At 34.3% G+C, this 22,496-nt stretch overlaps 1 protein-coding gene across 2 annotated transcripts in view; it reads right to left on the bottom strand.

The window, feature by feature from the left end:
• Positions 1-22,496, bottom strand: part of ATGRIP (Golgi-localized GRIP domain-containing protein) — a 236,648-nt gene that overhangs the window by 87,746 nt on the left and 126,406 nt on the right. For both annotated transcript variants that reach the window (XM_089802216.1, XM_089802217.1), the window contains 2 exons: positions 22,240-22,407; positions 21,685-21,780 (listed from right to left, as the gene is read on the bottom strand). In XM_089802216.1, coding sequence (XP_089658342.1) covers positions 21,685-21,780; positions 22,240-22,407 — 264 coding nt within the window. The remainder of the gene's footprint in view (positions 1-21,684; positions 21,781-22,239; positions 22,408-22,496) is intronic.

Genomic DNA, 22,496 nt, shown 5'->3' with positions numbered 1-22,496 from the left:
GTTCTTGGATTTCCAATCTGTGGTTTTGGGAACCAACACAATATAAGAAATCATTTTCTTTGCATTGTATGGTATTGTATCTTTCATATATTGGATTTGATTATTACTGTTGGTACAATAGATAGAAGTATTGATTAAAATTGTAGCACATGTTCTCTATAGAACCATCCTGAAACCATAGAACCAGTCTATACATATGGCGTAGTTTCCTGTCTTTGAACCTGGAGCTCTTGTGATCATAACTTCACAACAATGGAGGCAATGTAGTGATGGGTTGCCCATCCCAACAGCAAGTACTAGTCACAAACAGTGATGTTAATGAAGACGAAATAATAAAGAAAGATCAAGTAACATAAGATCTAGTGCATGCATGGGAAGTTTCGGTTGATCAGTGCATGCAAAACAAAGTCAAAGAGTGAGGAGTTCTAGAAAGCGTGGTATGCGACGAACTTTCAGTCTCATCAGCAGTGTACAATCTCCTTGGACAAATGCCTTGAGTACTAGCAAAGGAACTACTACAATTAGAGGAACAATGTGCTGAAGTGCAACATGAACAACGGAGACAACAAGTGTTACAACAATTTTCCGAAAGAACCAACGAGAAACACAGGAGTGAGATACTTCGCAACGTAGAACGTGCAACCAAAGAAACAATTAATGCCCCTAATCCCACAAAAAACACTGAGACGATTAGCAGAAGATTAAACTGAGGGAGAAGTTGCATTACGGCAATCATTACACATCAGAAAACAGGAGAGGCGCCACCATCTAAGTGGACTTATTACGCCAGAATGAAAGAGTCCACTGGAGGAACCAACCCACTTTGAATCAAAGGCAGAGACCTTGATTGAAACTACCATAAGGGGAATAGCAAACATGGCATTTTCAGAAGAACCAAAGACAATGGTTGAGTGGACAGACACAGAAACACCACAAAAAGAGAGAACTGGACAAGCAATCAAGAAAGAACCAACTAGACTGAAGAAGAGGTACAAGGAAAAGGAGGAGAGATAACTCTGCATGCAGTAAACTCACAATGCAATAGCCGACAGTGTGATGTCCCCATATTAGCATATAATTTTAATAATAAATAAATATTTTATATAAAGTAATATTAATAATGATATTAAAATAATATTATTATTATAAAGTAATATTAAATTATAATCATCTAATAATATCATATCGTATTATAATAATAATAATCTAATATAGTATAGCAACGTACTATATTAATAAAGTATTTTAATCTAATAATATAGTTGATATAATATATATTATAATATAAATATTAATATAATATATTTTGTGATATTAATATAAACATTAAATTTAATATAAATAAATAATTATATAATTATATAATTATATTATTATAATATAATTATTATATTGAAAAGTCACAACTCTTCAAATTAAAAATATATATATTGAATGAAAGTTTTGGTAAGGGATATCAGAGAAAAATATTAAAAAAAAAGCATACAAATAAAAAGAGAGGTAAATTTAACAAATGACCAGAAGGGGTCATTACAATTGGTATCAGAGCTTGATTCTGCCATCCTGTGGAGAAAATTTGAAGACGGGCATTGAAGAATTTGTTACGACAATAGACTATATTTAGAAAATTGTATAATACAAAAGGTTACGAAGGAAAAGGGACATCAGTGATGCTTGCGAATGAATGGAGATACCATTTCAATAGAAAAGAAAAAAAATATTAGGCAGATAAGGAGGAGAATTAACATTTCATAATTTTTTTTACAGAAAATTCAAATCTGATACTTATAAATCTGAAGGGACGAAGAATATCAAATATCAAAATAAGAAAGGATAATACAGAGTGAAACAATTGAATATAAAATGAATCCCAATATGGACTAAGGTCTGAGGGAGCCCCAAGCTGAGCGTGTCCAAACTCAGAGCCGCAAAAAATCTTCCATCCACGTCAAAAATTAAGTATGTTCCTAGTGGGTAAGGAGTGTGCACAGGGGGAGGAGTAAATCGGTCGTGTTGGGGCATGAGAATCCCAATATGGATTAAAAAATCTGAGGGAGCCCCAAGTTGAGCGTATCCAAACTCAGAGCCGCAGTAAATCTTCCATCCACTATGGAATGATACACCCTATTATAAGCTATAGAAAATATGCATTTCCAATCTAACTTTTGTTTTTGAGACAAGGGAAAGGAGCATGACATTCACGATCAAGGCGGTAAAACATTTCCTTACTTTTGCTTATTTCAATTTGTAAGCAAGGTTTTAACATGTGTACTATGTGTCTACATCGTGTCTTCATGCATCAATGTGTTTGCTTCGTGTCTTCCTACATTCATGTGTCTACATTGTGTTTGCATCGCGTCTTCATGCTTTAATGTGTCTACTTTGTGTCTTCACTCATACGTTCTTTTGTTGGTTACTAATATGAGAACTTTGCAAGTGTTTAATAAATATGCAGGAAAGAAAAATGAATCTGGACTATGAGGATCAAATCAATTGCTTGACGACAAGCAAATTTGAGAGGTGAGAACTGTGATGTCCCCATATTGGCATATAATTTAAATTATAAATAAATATTTTATATAAAGTAATATTAATAATGATATTAAAATAATAATATTATTATAAAGTAATATTACATTATAATCATATAATAATATCATATCATATTATAATAATAATAATCTAATATAGTATAGCAACGTACTATATTAATAAAGTATTTTAATCTAATAATATAGTTGATATAATATATATTATAATATAAATATTAATATAATATATTGTGATATTAATATAAATAAATAATTAATATAATATTTTGTGATATTAATATAAATATTAAATTTAATATAAATAAATTATTATATTATTATATTATTATAATATAATTATTATATTGAAAAGTCACAACTCTTCAAATTAAAAATATATATATTGAATGAAAGTTTTGGTAAGGGATATCAAAGAAAAATATTGGAAAAAAAGCATACAAATAAAAAGAGAGGTAAATTTAACGAATGACCAGAAGGGGTCATTTCAAACAGTAAAGAATGCCAGGAATAACAAAGAAACAAAAACTTCTTAGATTTATAAGCGATGGGTCAAAGGATCCAACAGAACACTACAAGATTTGTATGACCATATAGCAAGCAAATGGAAAGAATGACCAAGATGACTGATTAAGAGCATTTCCGATCACCTAAGGGGGATTGCAATCAACTGGTAAAGGGAGCTTACCAGAATGCAATATGTTACAAATTTGAGAAATAAATAAGCTTACCCTGGACATTATAAGGAAAACAAATAAGGTTGGGCAAAAATAGATAACACCCCAGCCCACAAATTTGAGGAAGACAGAGAAGTGAAATACAAAAAACCTAATATAAAAGGAATGAACCTAGGGCAGAGGACTATTCCGAGGTAATCCTAATAGGAGATGGATGGGACCTGGTATTAAAAGTAGTAGCATTCGAAAAAAATCTAGATTGCAAGGTCGTATTTGCATGGATGTATAAAGATCTGAAAGGATTACCACCCGAGTTATGTGTCCATCTAATTCCCCTCATACCAAGAGCAACGCCAATATGAAAACACCACACCAGATGAATAAACACTACACAACAAAGGTGAAGGAAGAGATTGCTAAGATGCTTCATGCTGGTATCATCTTTAAGGCACAAATTAGTGAATGGGTCTCACCTATAGTTGTATCATTGAAGAAGGAAGGTAATCAAATTTGGATCTGTGTAGATTTTATATGCCTAAATGTCATAACTATGAATGATCCCTTTCCAATTACTTTTATGGATAGCATCCTATAAGAAGTCGCGGACCATGAATTATACTCTTTCATCAACGGATTCTTGGGCTATAACCACATCAAAATCGCAGAAGAGTACAAGTTAAAAACAACCTTTTTGGTGGAGGACGAAGTGTATGCATATAACTAGAAACCATTTGGTCTTTGTAATGCACCTGTCGCCTTATAGAGGATTATACTCCACATCTTCAATGAGATGTCTCTCGAAAACTTTAAGGCTTGTTTTGGATGACTAGTCTATCTATAGTGAGGAGCACCATCTCAAGGCCCTCGGAGAGTGTGTGGAGCAATGTTAGTGAGCAGCCACATTGGCACTAAATCCAAAGAAATATCATTTTATGGTATCACCAAGAGAATTGTTGGGCCACACAGTGTATAAGGAAGGTTTAAAAACTAACCTAGATAAAATCAATGTCATCCTCGAATAGAGGCCTACAGATGTAAGAGGCATCAAATCATTTATGGGACATGTTAGATACCATAGAAGGTTCATAAAAGGATTCGTTGAGGTATCAATACCGTCGGAAAGGCTAACCAGGAAAGGAGACCCATTCACTTGGCAAAAGGAGCAAGAGGAGCCATTTCAGGAGCTGAAGTCTATTGTCCTACATTTTGTCACCACAAAATGTAGGTAACAGTACGAAACTTTTTCAACTTAGTTTCATTTTTTTTCTAAGTTTTAGTTCATTATTTAATTGGTTAGTATTGATCAACCAATGGATACCAATTGATCTAATGGATCCCTTTACTGGAGGCTTTCATCAAGTCTTTTTCGTTTTTTGTTTGTTAAGCCTGTACTTGATGTTTTTGGCCTTCAACATCATTTTTCTCATTTTTGAGTGTGTTTGTTGGTTTTTGGTCCTTTAGTTTTGCTCCAGTCATTTCTTTCGATTTACCCTTCAATTCGGTATATCTTAGGCCTTAATCAGGGTTCACAGTCAAAAGATATGACCAATTTAGTTCCCAAAAAGTGGACCTTTTAAGTGCAATTGCACGAATTAAAAATATCATGTTATATTTTTAAGTTGACATTCACTTTTTGAAAAATATAACATGAATTCATTTAATGTTATGTTTTTTAGCTACTTCATCATTTTGCTTTTTCACTTAAAGTAACTATAGTGCCCTTTATTTTATATTTTTAAGTTGAGTTGCTTTTTGATTTTTCACTTAAGTGACTATATTAACTATATAGTTTGACTTTTTTTTTTTTTTTTAAATCAAATGCTCTAGCAAATATTACTTTTAAAATGATATTTGCACTTTATATTTTTAATATGATAGTGTAAATATTATTTATGGCCCATTTAAGTTATATTTTATCAAAAATCAAATTAACATGTGCTTAATACATCACTTAAGTTGTTTTCAACATGTCTACAAGCATATCTCATAAACAATATGCAATTACACCTCAAAGTGCGATTTTGAAAGAGAGTGCATAAAAAACATGCAAAGGCATCAAAAAGTTGAGATATGCAATGGCACCTAAAAGTTATGTTTGGCCAATGAGACATGTACATGCATCTCTTAAAACCGCTTTTAAGCTAAAGGCGTATTTTTAAAACATGCACTTGCACCCAAAAGGTGTGTTTTGGTCTTAGAGAAGCCCATTGCATGGTTTTAAAACATGTAATCACCTCCACAAGGTGTGTTTAGGTCTTGATGCATGTTTTAAATACGCAATCACCTCCAAAAGGTGCATTTTGTATTCAAACATATGCATTTGTCGTTCTAAAACTCGTTTTTGAAGATTGGAAGCAAAACTTCATGTCATTGGCCTCCAAGAACCTATTTTTGGTGATTTCTCTTAGATTCTTCCATGGAATGACTTGAAATCTTTCCCTCAAGAGGCATTTTTGCATCCTCGTGCATTCCCATGCACTTGGCAATCTCATTCATGCTAAAAACGTTTTGTTTCAGCCTCATTTGGAGCCACGTTTTGGACAAAAACACCCAGATTTGGGCCTTTAAAATTCATGTTTTTGTCAAAGGAGGGATAGTTTTGGAGTTTTGTTCATTATAGATGACATTGGAGGGCACGTGATTGCATTCTAAGGTGAAAATCGATCCATGTCATGCCCTTTTAGAACCACATTTTTGACAAAAGCAAGTTTCCTTTCTTGCATTTTGCCAAAAAAGTTGTGTTTTGGTATTTATTGATCACGTTTTTGGGCACATACACAGAAAACACCTCCTTAGATGCTCATTTGGAATTCATCAGTGCAAGGTTGAAGAGGTCCAAGTTTGTTTGAGAATTTATCAAAGTTGGAGTTCCTTTCTCCTTCATTTTTGGCACACAATCATCAAGTAAGTGGACATTTTCCTTTTTGCTAATTAATTCATGCTTACCTTACTCATTTTTGCTTTAGGTTGATGCTTCACACTTGTTGATATAGATGCCATGAAAAGTGCATTTTTCCTTTAAAAATGATGAAATGGTTCATTTTCATGTTTTTGGTTTTTTCCCAAACTCCAAATTCGAATTACATATTGAAGTAGCTTGCTTGTTGACATGTTTGAGTCTTTTGCCAAAGCTACATTTTTTCTTTGTGTTTTGCTTGTTTGTATTTCGGTTTTTCTTCACTTTGAAGAAATTGCAAGTTCTTTCCCAAGAACAAGAGAATCATTTCATTTCACCTTCATCATTCCATGTTATAACGCTTCACATCTCATTCTTCACATGCGATTACATGTATTTTCCATTAATCATACACACATACATGTAATCTCATTCTCCATTTCCATTTTCACGCATCTCACTCTCCACATCCAATCGCATGTCATGATTGCATGAAAATTCCTTTACATGTAACTACATCTTGAAAACCCTTTTTTGACTAAAAGTCACTTTTAAAAGGTCAAAAAATGTCATGTGCATGTTTTCCCATGTACTTGGACTTCACCTTTCCTCAAAGACGTCTATAAAAGCTCACTTCACCTCAAGGCACATTGCATTCGTTCATAGTTCCAAGAATCACAGTGATTCACGCGATTCGGGAATTTGATTCAGGCGAAATGATTTTTTGTGAATCAGTAAATCGAATCAATGATAAAAAGTTTATGAAATAAGTTACTAAATTTCAAGGGTTTTTTAAATTTGCAGTTGCATGTAACCCAATAATTTCTCTTTTAGTTAGACTAGGTCAAAGTTGATTGAGTTGCTCCCACTTTTTCCTCCATCTTTTTCTCAACTCCTTTGATTATACAAAGGAGTGCCCCCTCATTGTAAAAATCATCTTTTGTTGTATGCAAGAAAGCTCTACTACACTTATGCAAGCATAACTTTGATTGTGTAGTACGAATTTGGAAGAAAAGTGAATAAAAAGAGTCATTTGGATTCAAAGCCTTGACTGCAAGCAATTGTGATAGAGAAAATTAGAAGCTTTGACTGTAATTTGTGCCTATTGTCTTTGATTCATGTTATTATTGTGTGTTCAATAATAAAGCATGGTGATTTAAGAAGCAATTGGAGTCGAAGCTTTGACTGGGAGCAATTGTGACAATACATAGACTAGGAGCTTTGACTGTAGCTTGTATTACCATCTCAAATTCATGAAAAATAGTTCGAATTCCCTACTTCTAGAAGACTTTGTGCCCAAATGGTAGTATGGTAGAGGTTATTCTTATAGAATAGGTTAAAACAGGACTTAGAGCCAAACTGGTACGCTTTTAGCTAGCCTTTGAGTTAGTGTCTATTTATCGGTATCACCGTTTACAACTTTAGATAGAAGTGTAGTTTGAGATTGCATCTTGCCCATTACTCACTCTGCAGGTAAGTGGATTCTTTTCCTAAAAGCTAAGAGGAAAGAATATTGATAACACCCCTTACAAAATCTCTCAACTTTTTGCTTACCTTGAGCTGATCCAAGGAACGGTGAGACGGGGGAGCCTTCCCTTTAAGGTAGGAGAGACTATCTCACACACTGTGGCTGGTCATCCTATTTTGCAATTGGATTTTACCCAAAACTGTTGGTTGCAAAATATCCACCCAACAAAGTCAAGGTTGGTAGGAGCACCCATCTTGGTATATTCGGACTGGAATAAAGAATTCCATGTCCACGTAGATGCCTCCAACTATGCGATAAGGGCCACATTTGCACAAGTAGAAGTGGAAGGTCTAGATCAGCTGGTGCACTTCGCAAGGTGACTATTATCAAAAGTAGAGCACAACAATAGCACAACGAAGAGAGAGGCACAAGGTATGGTATATGTTGTCCAAAAATTTAAACATTATCAGCTAGCCACACCTATCACATTCTTTTTCTATCACTAAGCCCTAAAGTATCTGGTAAGCAAACCTATAATACAAGGTAGGGTGAGTAGATGGCTAATCCTTTTCTAGGAGTTCGCTTTTATAATTATAGTAAGTCTACAAAGAAATCATATAATTGTAGACCAATTGTCTCAAATACAATTAGGGGAACCAGTGGAAGGGGGAGTCAATGAAAACCTTTCGGATGCACACTTATTTCAGATTGCAGCACTACCTACCTGTTACAAAGAAATAGGCCAATATTTATAAACTTCCACTTTCCCCAAAGACATGTCGACCAATGAAAGGAGAATAGCATTGAAGAGCAAACCTTCCAACTCATCAATGGACTACTGTATAAGGTGCGCCTAGTTGATGTCTTGCGAAGATATATAGTGGAAGAAGAGGTTCTAGGGGTACTTAGGGAGTCCCACATAGGACAAGCAAGAGACCATATGGTACCAGATGCTATAGCATGCAAAGTTTTACTAGCCAAATTGTGGTGGCCAACCCTACATTTCAAATGCTCCAAAGTAGCTAAGTTGTGACACATGTTAAAGAGCAGGGAAACCATTGAAGAGGGATTAGATTTTGTAGGACCCCTGAAGATGAGCAACATGCACAAATATAGATACGTAATAGTGGTCACGGAGTATCTCACAAAGTAGGCAGAACAAGGGCTCTTCCACATAATATAGCACTAAGTACAGCAAAATCATGTATGAATAGATAGTAAACTAGTTTGGGATACCTCTTCAAATTACTAGTGATAGGGGAGCACATTTTGTAAACCAAGTCATCTGAACAATAACAATAGAATTTAAGACTTTCCATATGCTCTCCACTCTGTACTATCCATGGGCTACCGATCAAGCAGAGGCCACAAACAAAGTGTTAGTATCTATTATGTATAAAAGATGTGAGGTGGAACAAGGTGATTGGAAAGAGAGATTTCCGGTAGTGTTATGGGCATTACCATAATACTTATAAAGCCACAATAGGACAAACTCTATTCCAATTAATGTATGGGCACAACGTGGTATTGCCAATGGAGTACACAATTCCAAGCCTAAGGATCGCAGTGAACATACACTAGGAGTTGTTGAAACCTTGAAGGAGCAACTCAATACATTCCTAAGACTAGAGAAAAAAGAGGATGATGACACAATGGGTTATAAAAGTGGCTAGAAGGAGAAAGTTTTGGCAAGACAAACACCTATGAAGAATTACCTTCCAACTAGGACAACTAATACTTAAATACAATGGTTGTAATGAACTCCGACCAGGAAAATTCATACTTTGTTGGTTGGGGCCTTACAAAATAAGGGAGGTTGGAGCAAATGGGGAAGTGAAATTATCTACACTAGATAGTAATCCTCTAAGAGACCCAATAAACGGATCAAATCTTAAAATTTATTGAGAGAAAACAGGCAATCCAAATTAATGTTGGAAGTAGGGACGAAAAATGGAAGCCAACCCTTCAACACAACAAGATGAGAATCTAATGTCCCCGTTTTTTACAAGTTTATGTAGTTGATGGAGTTAGCTCATCATAGCGACTCTCGTGAGATGCAAGGTGTTTTGGGGGTCCCAATTGTGGACTTACTATTTTTAGTAAGTCTATTTTTGGCAGTGCAATGGGTGGCTTTGGCAGTTGGTCGTCACCTATAATAAATAAGGTTAATAATTGCATGAGCTCTTATTTATTCAATAATTATCAAGTTACATTATTATAATGATATTTATATTATTATAATAATGACATTAAGAGATATTTCTAAAAATTATGTTTGAAAGTTCAAGTGTTGAGTTCTTTTGGGAAACTTCCACAATTTCTAAAGTGGAGGTCTCTAGGAAACTTTGGCCAACGAAAGATTATAAATGAGAACTCATTTCATTGGGAAAAGCACGCTTGAATAAAAAAAAAAATTTTGTTGCCTTTGTGGCTTTTGATAAGTAGGAGATAATTTTCACAACAAGTCAAATTGTGATATTGCTATCAGGATTTAACTGTGTGATTTTGAGTCAAACTCATCAACCCATGTTTCATGAGTAGTGATTCAACATGAATCCATCTCTCATGAAAATAAATGGAACACTTAGCACTCATTGGATCTAGGTGATGCTCACAAGGGTGAAGCACCAGGACTTCCCGAGAGGTCATCAATCCCAGTACTACTCCAGCCTGAGCGCGCTTAACTACGGAGTTTCCTTCATGGTTAAACCCAAAGCTTGCAACCCCATTTGCAAAACCTTCACCAAGTGTTGTGCTTTACAAACCATTCATTATAAAGCCCCTTAAGCTCATCAATTGATAAGGAGGAGATAATTTCCACAGCAAGTCAATGACAATTTGACTTGCTGTGGAAATTATCTCCTACTCATCAATTGGTACTGTGTTGCTGCAGATTACTGTATAGATTTGTGATGAGATTAATTGGGGTTATTCTTCCAACCTGTGTCTGTTGCATTGAGGTTCGATTTGGCATTTGAGGCAATCGTTTGTCATTTGGGAGGTAGCATTTTGGGCTCTACAGACTTCTGCAACTCTTCACAAGTTGAGACACCATTTATTGCAAGTTGGACATCCTCTTTTAGGACCTGCGATTATTAATTTGGAAATTGCATGCTACAGCAGGGCCTGCGTTTCACATCTGGAGGCCTGTGGCTTAAACCAAGGACCTACGGTTGGTTATCAGGGCTGGGATTTGTCTTCACTTGCTCTGATTTAGAGTGTAGAACCTACCAATCGGTTTTCATAGGCATCCATGTTTGTAATTTGCTGAAGGTCAGGGTAAATCATTTCTTCCCAGCTTGTGATGCATTGCATATTTGTCTTAAGCGCTGGGCATATTGTCATGGATCTCAAAGGTACAATTGGAAAGCTTCCATTGATGTCAAAGAAAATATTCAAGTATGTGGTTCACAAGATCATCAAGAATATATGTATAAGATGGATTATAAACATACTACAAAAGGATTAAATACTTATGATGGTCAGTGATAATATACAGTGAAAACATTCCTTGACACTCGAGTATTGCAAATAAATATGAATGCATCTCTCATAGTTGAGTTTGAAGGAGAGATTGATCCACTGAAGATTGCAATGAAAGAATTATGACAGAAATATGGAATTCTGAAAAGAGAACATCATCTGCAAGAAACATATTAATTATATATTAAATATATGAATACGTATCTTCAACCAGCTACATGAATAATAGTAGAGAGTGACCATAAAGTGATGGAATGAGAATCATTATCATAGCAGCTTAAGGATGATAAACTAAACATATCATAAATAAGGGGAAAATTATATCAGAGCAGGGATTTGTGTGGGAAGATACCGAAGTTTAGAAGAATAAACTATTGCAGTGACTTGAGTTGAATAATAAATATAAAAATGGCATTGAGAGTCCAAGTCAGCAACAATCATATGGATATGAAAATATTGATTTGGAAGACAGCAAGAGTATGTAAAGTGATGAAGGTTAAACAGAGTGTATCATGGGTTCAAGGAAACGAGTCAGCATAATGACTGTAGTGCATATACTGGTTAATAAATGGAAGTCGATACACAATACCATTCACAGTAATTTATAAAAGGAAATCATAGATGTAGAAAGATATTCAGTCAGCCCTTGATAAAGAAAGACATATCATGTGTGTGAAACTTCATACTGAGACATGGCTCAAATAATCACAGACCAACAGCAGGCATATCGCTGAAAGTGCAAATATAACAATAAAAAATTTGGAAGTACTTGAAGTATATGCAATGTAGAAGAAAGTATTGCAAGTATATTGAAGATGGCATCGATAAATAAATATCAACCAAACTTAAGAAGGAATGGTGATTGAATATATTTAATTGTTTGATATATATCAGCGTTTGACTGATGGGGATTTACGGCAACCATATGTTGAGAAAAAGGAAAGTTATTGTCATTACCAAACACGCAGCCATTCCTTGATTAAAGCAATCAGTTTCTATAATGTTGGAGTTATAGAAGTTTATCAACAATTTCTGAAGTCAAGCATTGGAATTCCAAGCAAAAACATGTAGCATAAACAGTGTGTGATGTGGTAAAGAAATATCATGAGAAGAAATAATATTGTGCAATTATGGAGTCGAGGTGAGCAGATTGGATTATAAACACATGGCTATAGGTATGAAGATGTTCAGTGATTCATTTTAAAGCAGCAATTTATTATCCACGAGGACTCTCCAGATTGGTGAAGGCCTGATAGGCAATGGAACTCATAAAAGACAATTTAAATTATCAAGTGGCTATGGTTTAAAACAATGAAGACACTGAGTGATCAAGTCTGTTTGTTGAGTTTGCACTATGTCAAGGAGAATATTTCTGATGTCAAAACCAATTCACGGCATGGGGAATATTGAAGCAAAGCATGGACTTTAAAGATTTCATATGCAGATTACGTGGGTTGTTGAATAGAAGTGCAAACTAATATTGTTTAATACAAAAGCAATATTTGATTAAATATTTTCTTAATTATAAAATCAGTTATGAAAGAATATGATGAATAATAAGGACTCTTTATTTTAAGAGACAAATCTCCTTGAAAGACAGATATAAATAAAGATTATCTTATTTGAATAAAAGTATATGGAGAATGAATAAGTAAGAATACAAGTGCACATTTGAACGTATAATATCAGGGAGAGACGAGTTAAAAGAAAGAACCAATAAGGATATAAATGAATAGAGCAGAGGATATAGTGTATGTGGTAAAAAAGAGGAATATGTCAGCAATGAATGAAATTGAAAATGAATAAGTGAGAAAATAATTTGAAGGAAGTCAGCATTTGGAGAAAAGAAAGAAGGGGGTGAAAGATTTATATATTCAGATTTTAATCTGATACAAATAAATACAAACAGAGTAAAGGTGTTGTAAAATAATATATTATATAATCTGATATATACTTATATGTATAAACATTAAAAGAGATAAGTGAAAGCGTGAGTTGAAAAGTATTGGCTAACTTTAAAGTTAGAAGAGCTTTAAAGTTTCCATTATCAGTTGTAAGAGCAACATTATTCGGGTGGAAGAACAGTTTGTGTGGAGTGGGTTGGTGCTCACGGAGACGAGCATTTAGGAGCTTGCGAAGTGTGGGAGTTGGAGCTTCTAGTGAATTGGTGCTCATAAACATAAAGGTTGGAGCCTCTAGTAGGTCAAAGCCTACGATACATTGTAAAAGAACAAACTTTATATAAAAGCATTTATTGTTGTGGTTTTCTCCGGCATTGGGTTTCCATGTAAATCTTTGTGTCACTGTGTTCATGTGCATAACTGTTTATTTCAATTGGAAGTTACTGTTTGGATCAAAGTTTTTTAATTGGCAAAATTTTTATTATACTAATCCACTCCCCATCTCGATATAATCGTGTGCTTTTCATTAAGTCCAATGAATGTTATTGGTGTGAGACAATAACTGGAAAAAAATTGCTTGTCTTGTTGTTATTCTGAGAATGCTATATAGATGAACTATGTATGTAACAACTTTGATGGAATTACTTGCAATGAGATTGAAGTGGCAATTTAGTTGTCTATTATTGTGCATCCAAAAAGGCTCAAACATTCAAAGCTACAGCATTTGGTTATCACTAAAGTTGTGTAAGTGATATATCACAAGCTCGCTTGCCAAGTGTTTGATGAAATGTCAAACAATTGAATAGTGAAGAAACAGAAGTTAGACAAAGCCATAACTTGCAGGGTTATTACATCATCAAAGGCTATGGAAGCAAAAGAGCTACAATCAGCTGTTGTCGTTCTAATTAAGCACCCAAATATTGACTATAATTGGCTCAATGCCTGTAGAAGGTGTGAAAAGAGCCCGTAAAGATAATTGTGAAGCAAGAATGAGACCGAGAAAAAGAGTTAATTCTGCACATGGTGGTATGGTTTCTGCCAGAGGTAAGAATATTATATCAAAATGAGCTTCCGTACCATCACTTAGCCTTCTCGGCTACATGCTCAATTAAAAGCAAGATTGCAAAGGTGGCAAGGAGTTACAAGAGACAAGGCCATCAATTTAATGTGGCAAAATGTAATAAACTTTACTAATTCTGACCAATGAGTTCTGATCTGGAGTTGAGGTATTTTGTCAAACAGTTATCATGAGATCTCAGTCCCTACAGTAGATATGCATACTGTAAATATTATACCACTGCTTATCGATACAAATGCTATGAGTTGATAAAATTAACCAATATTATTCTGAGAGTCCACCAAGTAGGATCAGACTAAACTTAGAACTTAATATTCATATCATAAATTTAGGACAGTAAGGCATAATCCTCAAGCTATATTCAGAAGACAAAATGACAGTATTACAATATTAGCAATTGTAAAAAGTGCAGAAAGGAAATAAGGACAGACCCGTGACATTGGTGAAAAACTATGGCGAGGCTTATGACTATGTTAACCTTCAACCCGTCACCAATTCCAGTATTCCGACTATCTGTTGTCTGCTATGCGTTTCTAATACTGACCTGGCTGATGGAGGGAGTCGTCTCAACCCGTGAAGGGAAGAAATATCATTGTCGTGGTCAACTGCATATGTCCTGGGGACCTTAGAAACATTCTTCTGCATTCAACTCCAGCCGCAACCCTTCCATTACACCTGAACATGTAACCACCACTCGGCGATCCTTCCAGTCCTGTGGTTTCCTTATTAGTCCTTATTAGTCTCGACCTCTAATTATTCTGGAACCCGTGATCTTTACTTATCAGACAATGCTTTGCAAGGCATAGAATGGAGACTTAATACTTCTTCCTTCGACCATGAATTAGTTGCCACTTCATACTATTAGCATCAACTATTGACCATACAATCATTGAATGAGTTCAACCGCTATGCTCCTATGATAAGTAATATGTTCCCAGCTTGGTAGGTAGTTACTGCCATTAGCTGAAAATCTTGCCTGAACTGTACAACAATCCCAATATGAGGGGTTGGGGTGACGTCCAACTTCCTCAAGAAAAACTTGAGGGATTTCGTCCTCAGAGTTCTGCCAGTCACATTAAAGCAACCAGAAATTTCAATACATTGAGTTCATAAAATTCTTGTGTACCCAAATCCCAAGACGAAGTCTCTTATTTATGACCACGAAGTGAGCAAAAAGTGTTGGAATAAGAGATGTGGGATTAAACTCCAATTTCGTCCTGTAGTCACTTAAGTCACCTTATAAAGTAAATGACTTTTAAAACATAAAGTAACTTTATTAAAGCACTTCCAATACATTAAGTGACGACTTAAGATAAATCTCCCTTGTGACTAGCAGGCATCTTGACTAGTGATGTCGTTAATCTATCCGGATGTGGAGATAGATTAACCCGGCGCCATAGAACTAGGGCGCGGCAGGGGACATGGCACAAAAAATATTCATGTGGCCACCGAAAAAAAACATAAGGCCGACGAAAAGAAAAATAGAAATATAGTCGCTCAAGATAAATGATAAACTATTGCCAAGGAATAATATTAACCCGTGCTAATTACCTTAGTATAATAATATCATACAACACCTACCTATACTTGTGTATGTGTGTGCATGTATGTCAATGCCTCTGATTAAATAATTGTAGGATCTAGAAAATGATCTCAATCTAAAAGATGTAGACAATCTGATTTCGTTCTTTTCATTTCTTCCTTGATCACTTGCAAATGTAAAAATTCCTCTTTGATTCCCTTTTGTCTCTTCTCTAATTGTACCTCCAAAGGTGCTTTTCAATCATCCCATATGTGTCATCAAAGTGTGTTAGAGCTGCAACAATTTAATTTTTGATGACTTTCAATTGAACCTCCAAATTATATGAGCTAACCGGTGTATACAAACAAATCAGATTCATGCAATGAAGTAGATGATTGTCCTCCATTACACTTATCAATGTTGAACTCTGGATTACCTGCATAAAAACTTGAGCACCCTTCTTTTCCTATCAAGACAAGATCTGGGCTTATGTTCTCATCAATGCATTAACCTATAATAGATGAAATGCATGAGGATTCAATTTTGACAGGCAATTTCACTTTTACTAACTGGCCGAAAGTGATTGTCTGAATTAGAAAAACCTTCAGTTATTACCATGTCTTCTACACATTCGTGATTGAGTTCCCAAGGAACTTTGCATGCAAAAAAAAAAAAAATTGTCTTTTCAATTCATTCCTGCTAATTGCATGATTTTGTTCATCTTTCTCTTTTCCCAAGGAAGATTTCAATTTATCAACGTGATTGAATACACCATTGACCAGCTTGTAAGCAGCAATAGAGATCAACAATTATTGTTTGCAAATTGTCATGTCCACATTTTAACATGTAATTAATAATAATCAAATAATGCAATATTGTTAAATAAATAATGATAATAAAATCATATATATATATATAGTTTAATTTCAAGTTTTTGTTTTATTTTTTATCGGCAAATGGCCGAAGCCTTATGTATTATATTAATAAATAGAAAAAATTACAAATATCTCTGTTCAAACGGGCACTAGTAGGAAAGAAAGGGCAAGAAAACCTTCAATCTTGTCGGGGACCTAAGTCCAATTCAAAGTACATATGTAAAAGGGGCATACCCCAGTTTCAGCTTTTGTAAAGGACATTCCTTCTTTATTTCATTACCGCTTTATACATTGTTTTTTACTATACATTACTCTTCTTTGTATGTGGTCAACCGTCAAATGCTTGATTGTCCGATACAGTTCGGATCCTAGAAGAAGTGTTCTTTCCTTAGCTTCTTTGTTTATAGGATTGATAAGTGATCCACCATTACGAGATCCAAGGCCAAATGTGAAGTCTCTAAACTTATTTATTATACATTTGACATTCTTGAAGAGATATTCCTTTCTAATTTTCTGCAATCCAAAACCACTTCAAACTCGATCTTTGAAATTTAGTTCTCAAAACCGATAAATATTGAATTATCACTTACAAAATGTTAGATATTGGAGTGACAAAAGCATATACTGATGCGCGAATTGAGATAGTTTTACATGAATAATTTTCCATGTGATTAGCTCTAGGGTGTATTGAAATTAATAGAAGATTATTTTGTTAATTATTTTATTCTAAAGTTCCTTTAAAATTTATACAAGCCAAAGAATGAGTCAAATTATTTTAATTACCTTTTCAACTTAAAAGGGTTGATCTAAACCTTCTTAGGTGGGGATACATCATATTCAAAACAAAAAATATGAAAAGATTGGATGGGAGAGATATAAAACCTTTTAAGAAGCATGCCTGATTCTGGGTGATAAAAACTAAAACCTCTATTCAAAGGACAAAACTAGTGGTACTGCGAAATCATAGATACAATGGCAGTGAATGCAAGGTTGAAGTTAGGTGGTATCGCTCTGATAACCATTTGATTATATTTTTAATTTCGAAAAATGATTTGAATGATAGAAGCTATGAGGAAAGATTTCAAGTGATTCAAATAATCCACTAGAAAAACAAAGAGATAAAGGAAAGCTCGACTCTGCCATTTAACATAGCTATGTTGACAGATATCGAGAAGAGTTAATGATTGAAGATGGCCAACAGAGATTAATAATATACCCAAATACTATACTATTTTAAATCCTATATTAAAATTAATATTAAAATATTTTTTAAAAAAATTTAAAAATATTCTTATTATAATATAAATAATAACATATATAGTTTATTTAAAATAAGATTTAAAATTATTAATTGAGAATAAGATTACAATGAATATATAAGTAAATAAATATTAACTAAAAGTGTGAATATTGTAGAAACTATGTTTTTTTTAAAATATGATTTAATAAAAAATGATAATAAACATAAAATAAGTAAACATAATATAGCATAATATAAATAAAGAACTCTAATGAAAAGTCAAGAGATATGTAATAAAGAGATGTGAGTCCTTCAAATTAAGATATAAAAGGGAGGAGAGTTCTTTTGAAAGAGGAAGGAAGAAGAGGAGAAGGCAATTGTTTAAAAAGGATTAATGGAAGAGGAAATGAATGAAAACAAAACAATTGACATTTTCAAAGGGTTTGAATGATAAAAGGAAGTGACTCTTTGAAAAGGTTGTAATTATGAACGGTTGTGACTGTTCGAAAAGGTTGTAATTATTAAGTGTTGTGACTCTTTGAAAGGGTTGTAATTATGACGTGTTGTGAATTTCTAAGAAGATTGTGATTATGAAGGGCTGAGACTTTTCAAAAGGACATTGATGACAAATAAAATATGAAAGAAATGGAATTTAATAATAAGTTACAATAGACTACTCATCAGCAATAATAGCAACGTGGCAGTGGCATTATGAGGAAAGTCTAAATCTATAGCAGTCATCAAAGAAAAGAAAGATTAAATAATAGCATAATATCGGTGGCACAAACAATATAATTGTAATTTAGTCTTATATAATATTGCTGCAATAAGAGGATTGGAAAACAATTATACCCAAGAGAGTTGGGATACAGAACCATCAGAGTAAAGAGGTAGAAGAACTAAACTAATATATATTTTGAATGAATTCTGAGAATTAAAATAATATATATTCTGTGAGGGATTATATAGTGCAGAATTAAAGGGGACCAGAGGTATGTTCACATATCAGAAATAAATGTTAATCATTTGATAGATAATAATCATGTATTATAGGGATCAAGTAAGAAATTAATAGAGGGCATTCATTAGAATTCCGAATCTCTCTTAAGGGAATTCAGAGATTAGAGGGCTTTCTTGATTGAATGTTGGGATTCCGAATTGGAACCCAAAGAGAGATTTGTAGAGAATCTCTTACAACCAATATATATTGTAGTGGTTAATCATATGCATATGTTAAAGACAAGAGGCTTGGTTAGAGATGGGATCTCTGCCAAGTATGTTTTGATAATAATTTCACTCATTAATAGAGATCCCAGAGCCTTCGAAGGTGCTATTAACATGATTGTTGCTTAACTGAGAGTTATTCTCATTAGAGGGTTAGGTAAATCTCGTTGATGTTTGATAGCTTCAGTTAGATAAACCTATCTATAATTATATATGAGATATAATTTATATATATGTGTGTGTGTGTGTGTTCATTATATTTGAGATATTGGTATATGAGAGAAATTAAAAATAATATAATATAGATATATATATGATTAAATTTGTTTCTATATTAATAATCTGATTAACAAATAGACATAACCCATGAAAGGACATGTTTAGTCATGGCTTATGCTCAATATAAATATAAGAGGTTGTTGCATTTGAAAAACACATACCAAAATTATGGCATTGCTTTGTACATTTGCAATGATCCTCCCAAAAAGTTCAACATGGTATCAAAGTAGGCTGCAAATGAATAGAATAGAACAAGAAATATTTGAAAGAAGAGCGAACAAGAGGGTCTTGCTAGAGTGGGGTTGTTCTTGCAACAAAAGACCAATCTATCAATGCTCGATACAACCACTCAACTTATAGTACACAGCAGGCGATTAAGCCCTTGTCACGAATCCCAAGAGGAGCATTGAACAAATTTCCAACAATCTCCCCCCCAATGTTACCCAAGGGTCTGAGGATTCGAAACTATGACCAAGCTTTGATACCACTTGTTAGAGTGTGGTTGCCATTCCACCAAAAGACCGATCTATCAATGCTCGATACAACCACTCAACTTATAGTACACAGGAGGCAGTTAAGCCCTTGTCACAAATCCCGAGGAGAGCACTCAACAAATTTCCAACATGTTTACCACAAGAATAGTGGCTTCGAGTAGTGTTTTTCGCATATTTGCTTCAGCAAATGGAATGAGGCAATAGTGGGAGGTGTTTGCAAGGAAAGCACAGGCAAAGCTGGCAAGAGGAAAGCCAAAATATATCAACTACGAAGGAGGAAAATGGAACACTTGTGGAAATTCTGATTTACAGAAACCTTATAACAAGTCGCCTGTTTCACCAGAGCAAAGTTTTTATAGATCTAGGGGGGAAAAAGAACATTGTTTCCCTTGTAAAACCCTATCAGTGGAGGGAAGCCCTATGTGTGCTCCCTGGGGGCCTCGTAATACAACATCTTACATTATACAAGCCAAAAGTTGTGGAAGAATTTTTGGCATCATAAATACTCATCCCTTTACCCCTGCCTCTGCTTGTTTTAATTAGGCGTAGATAGTTATGGCTCCATGAAAGGTCTCTTGAGAGTTCGCTATAGGAGCCGGTACGATGTCAATGATTTTGAGCCAAACCTTGACAGGTACATAGAAATCATGTATGAAAAGCTTAAGCAAAGAGTAGATCAGGACTTAAGACACTTCGAGAGACTTACCCTCAGACCCTAGAAACTTGTCTTAATGGCCAAAACTCCCAAATTGCTTATCTAAACGAAGAGAGCACTGTTTTGAAGGAGCAATTGCATTGTATGGAGTATGAGCTCTATAGTCTTAAACGTCAGATGCAAGTTTTAGAAGGCGTCACATGTAATGCTTTGACAAGTGGAGAAATCTGCTCTAGAGATGCCTCATTTGTCTAATTAGCATACTTGAAAAACTATTCCCTAACTTACCTAGAAATGGAAATCGTTTGTGATATGGAAATTTGTCTGTGGAGATACTTCCCTATTCGATTTGCATCTTTAGTTTGCATCCCCTGCCTAGCTTGTACATAGATTTTCCTCTCTGGATACAATTGTGTATTTCTCCTTGTACATTCGGCATCAAAAGTTTCTTGAAATTTAAGTTTTGAGGGCACTTTGTAATCTTACCTAGCAAAGAACCATTTTGAAGGACATCAATTAGACAAGAGTATTAGGGAAATTCAAAAACCCCATTGCATACACCTCCTAAAAAAATCCACGTGGACACGTGGGCAGCCACCTTGAATGTAGATGTGGAGGGGAATAAGGACCGCCAGCCACACACGAGGGAGACATGTATAGAGGGACAGTCCACAAAGCACGGATTCAAGGTAATACTCGGTTAGAGTAACAAAAACGGGTTCAACGAACGGAATATTAAGGCGGCCACATAAGAAGATCAATCACGACAATATAATGTGGGCCCTCATTAGTGTTAAAGGCATCGGACCCCACATATAAGTTAAGGCTTGTTCCACGTAAATCAGGGATAATTGACAAAAGTGAAAAGACATAGGACCAAATGTACAAAGGTAAAGTAATTTTGCTTTATATTATTATTGTTATTGTATTAAAGTAATATTTCCTTTACGTTGCTATGGTCATTTCCCATTTCTATTGTGATATTAAATGTACAATAATATGAAAAGGTATTGATAAGGTACTTAGAAACATGCTCTGATTATTTAGAATCAAATTTCTAATGATCGTCTACTTAAGATATAATAATCAAATTATTGAGAATAATTATTAAAGATGATTTTAATAACTATAAGAGCTATTTGTCTTGATCTTTTCCTCTACTTTATAATATTATTTTTACTTTCTGAAACATCTGAATACTTGAGAGTAAAAAAATTAAATATTAACTGACAATAAGAAAAGTAATGCATAAGAGCAAATATTCATCATGCTCTTTTGTTTATTCAATCATTTCTTTCTATCCCTCTATTTGAACCTTCTGAAACAGTGCATGGTTCCCAAACCTGATCTTTCTCAGAGAGAAACTGCTTCATCTCTTCTAAATTATGCTCCTTAGATTCCAATGCATGACGTAAATCATCTATGATTTCTTTTTGCCTGCAAAAAAGATTTTTCTCAAGTCACTCAGAACTCATGACATAGGTATGTTTCCAATACAACAGTAAGTTACTATAATGTGTGAAAAAATCAATGAAAATGTATAAGAAACACACTATAGTATCATTTTGTTCCATACATTGTTCGTGTAAATTAGAATTAGTTTTTATGGTTTTAATATCATTGCATAGTTGATCATTATTGCAAATATTACCTGATTGACAAGTGCTTAGAGAGAACAATATTAAGTTAATAATTTCAGAAACAGCATTTGTCAATTACCCTGCTAACATAGCTTCAGAATTTAACTATTACTTACTCCTCAACAATGGTAGAACATAATCACCGCACATTGCTAAAAGAAAATGTAATAGATTTCACAACAAATAAATATGCTTTGAAATGTTGAATAATTATTAAGATTTAAACTAGTAGGATGGAAAGGTAGAAAACACTTTCCTACTATTAGCAATGTGTAGTCGCTGCTTCTCCCCATCCATGGACCGCAGAGCTTCACCTGTTTCATGTTGAAACTGTTCAAGTTCTTGTTTTATTTCAGATTGCTGTATAATAGCTTGCGAAGCTTTGTCCATTGCAACAGAAAGCTGAGCCTCCATATCGTCTTTTTCCTGAATAAATAACATAGCAACCCACACAAAGATAGGAAACACAAACTCCTAGAGCACAAATTGTAAGGAAAAAACAGAGACATTTGACA

The sequence above is a fragment of the Cupressus sempervirens genome, chromosome 9 (genome assembly GCF_028749045.1).
Source record: "Cupressus sempervirens isolate cs-2001-9-10 chromosome 9, ASM2874904v1, whole genome shotgun sequence".
In the NCBI taxonomy this organism is placed as follows: Eukaryota; Viridiplantae; Streptophyta; class Pinopsida; order Cupressales; family Cupressaceae; genus Cupressus; species Cupressus sempervirens.
Note: the sequence above shows the minus strand (reverse complement) of the source record. Positions and strands in the feature narration are given on the sequence as shown.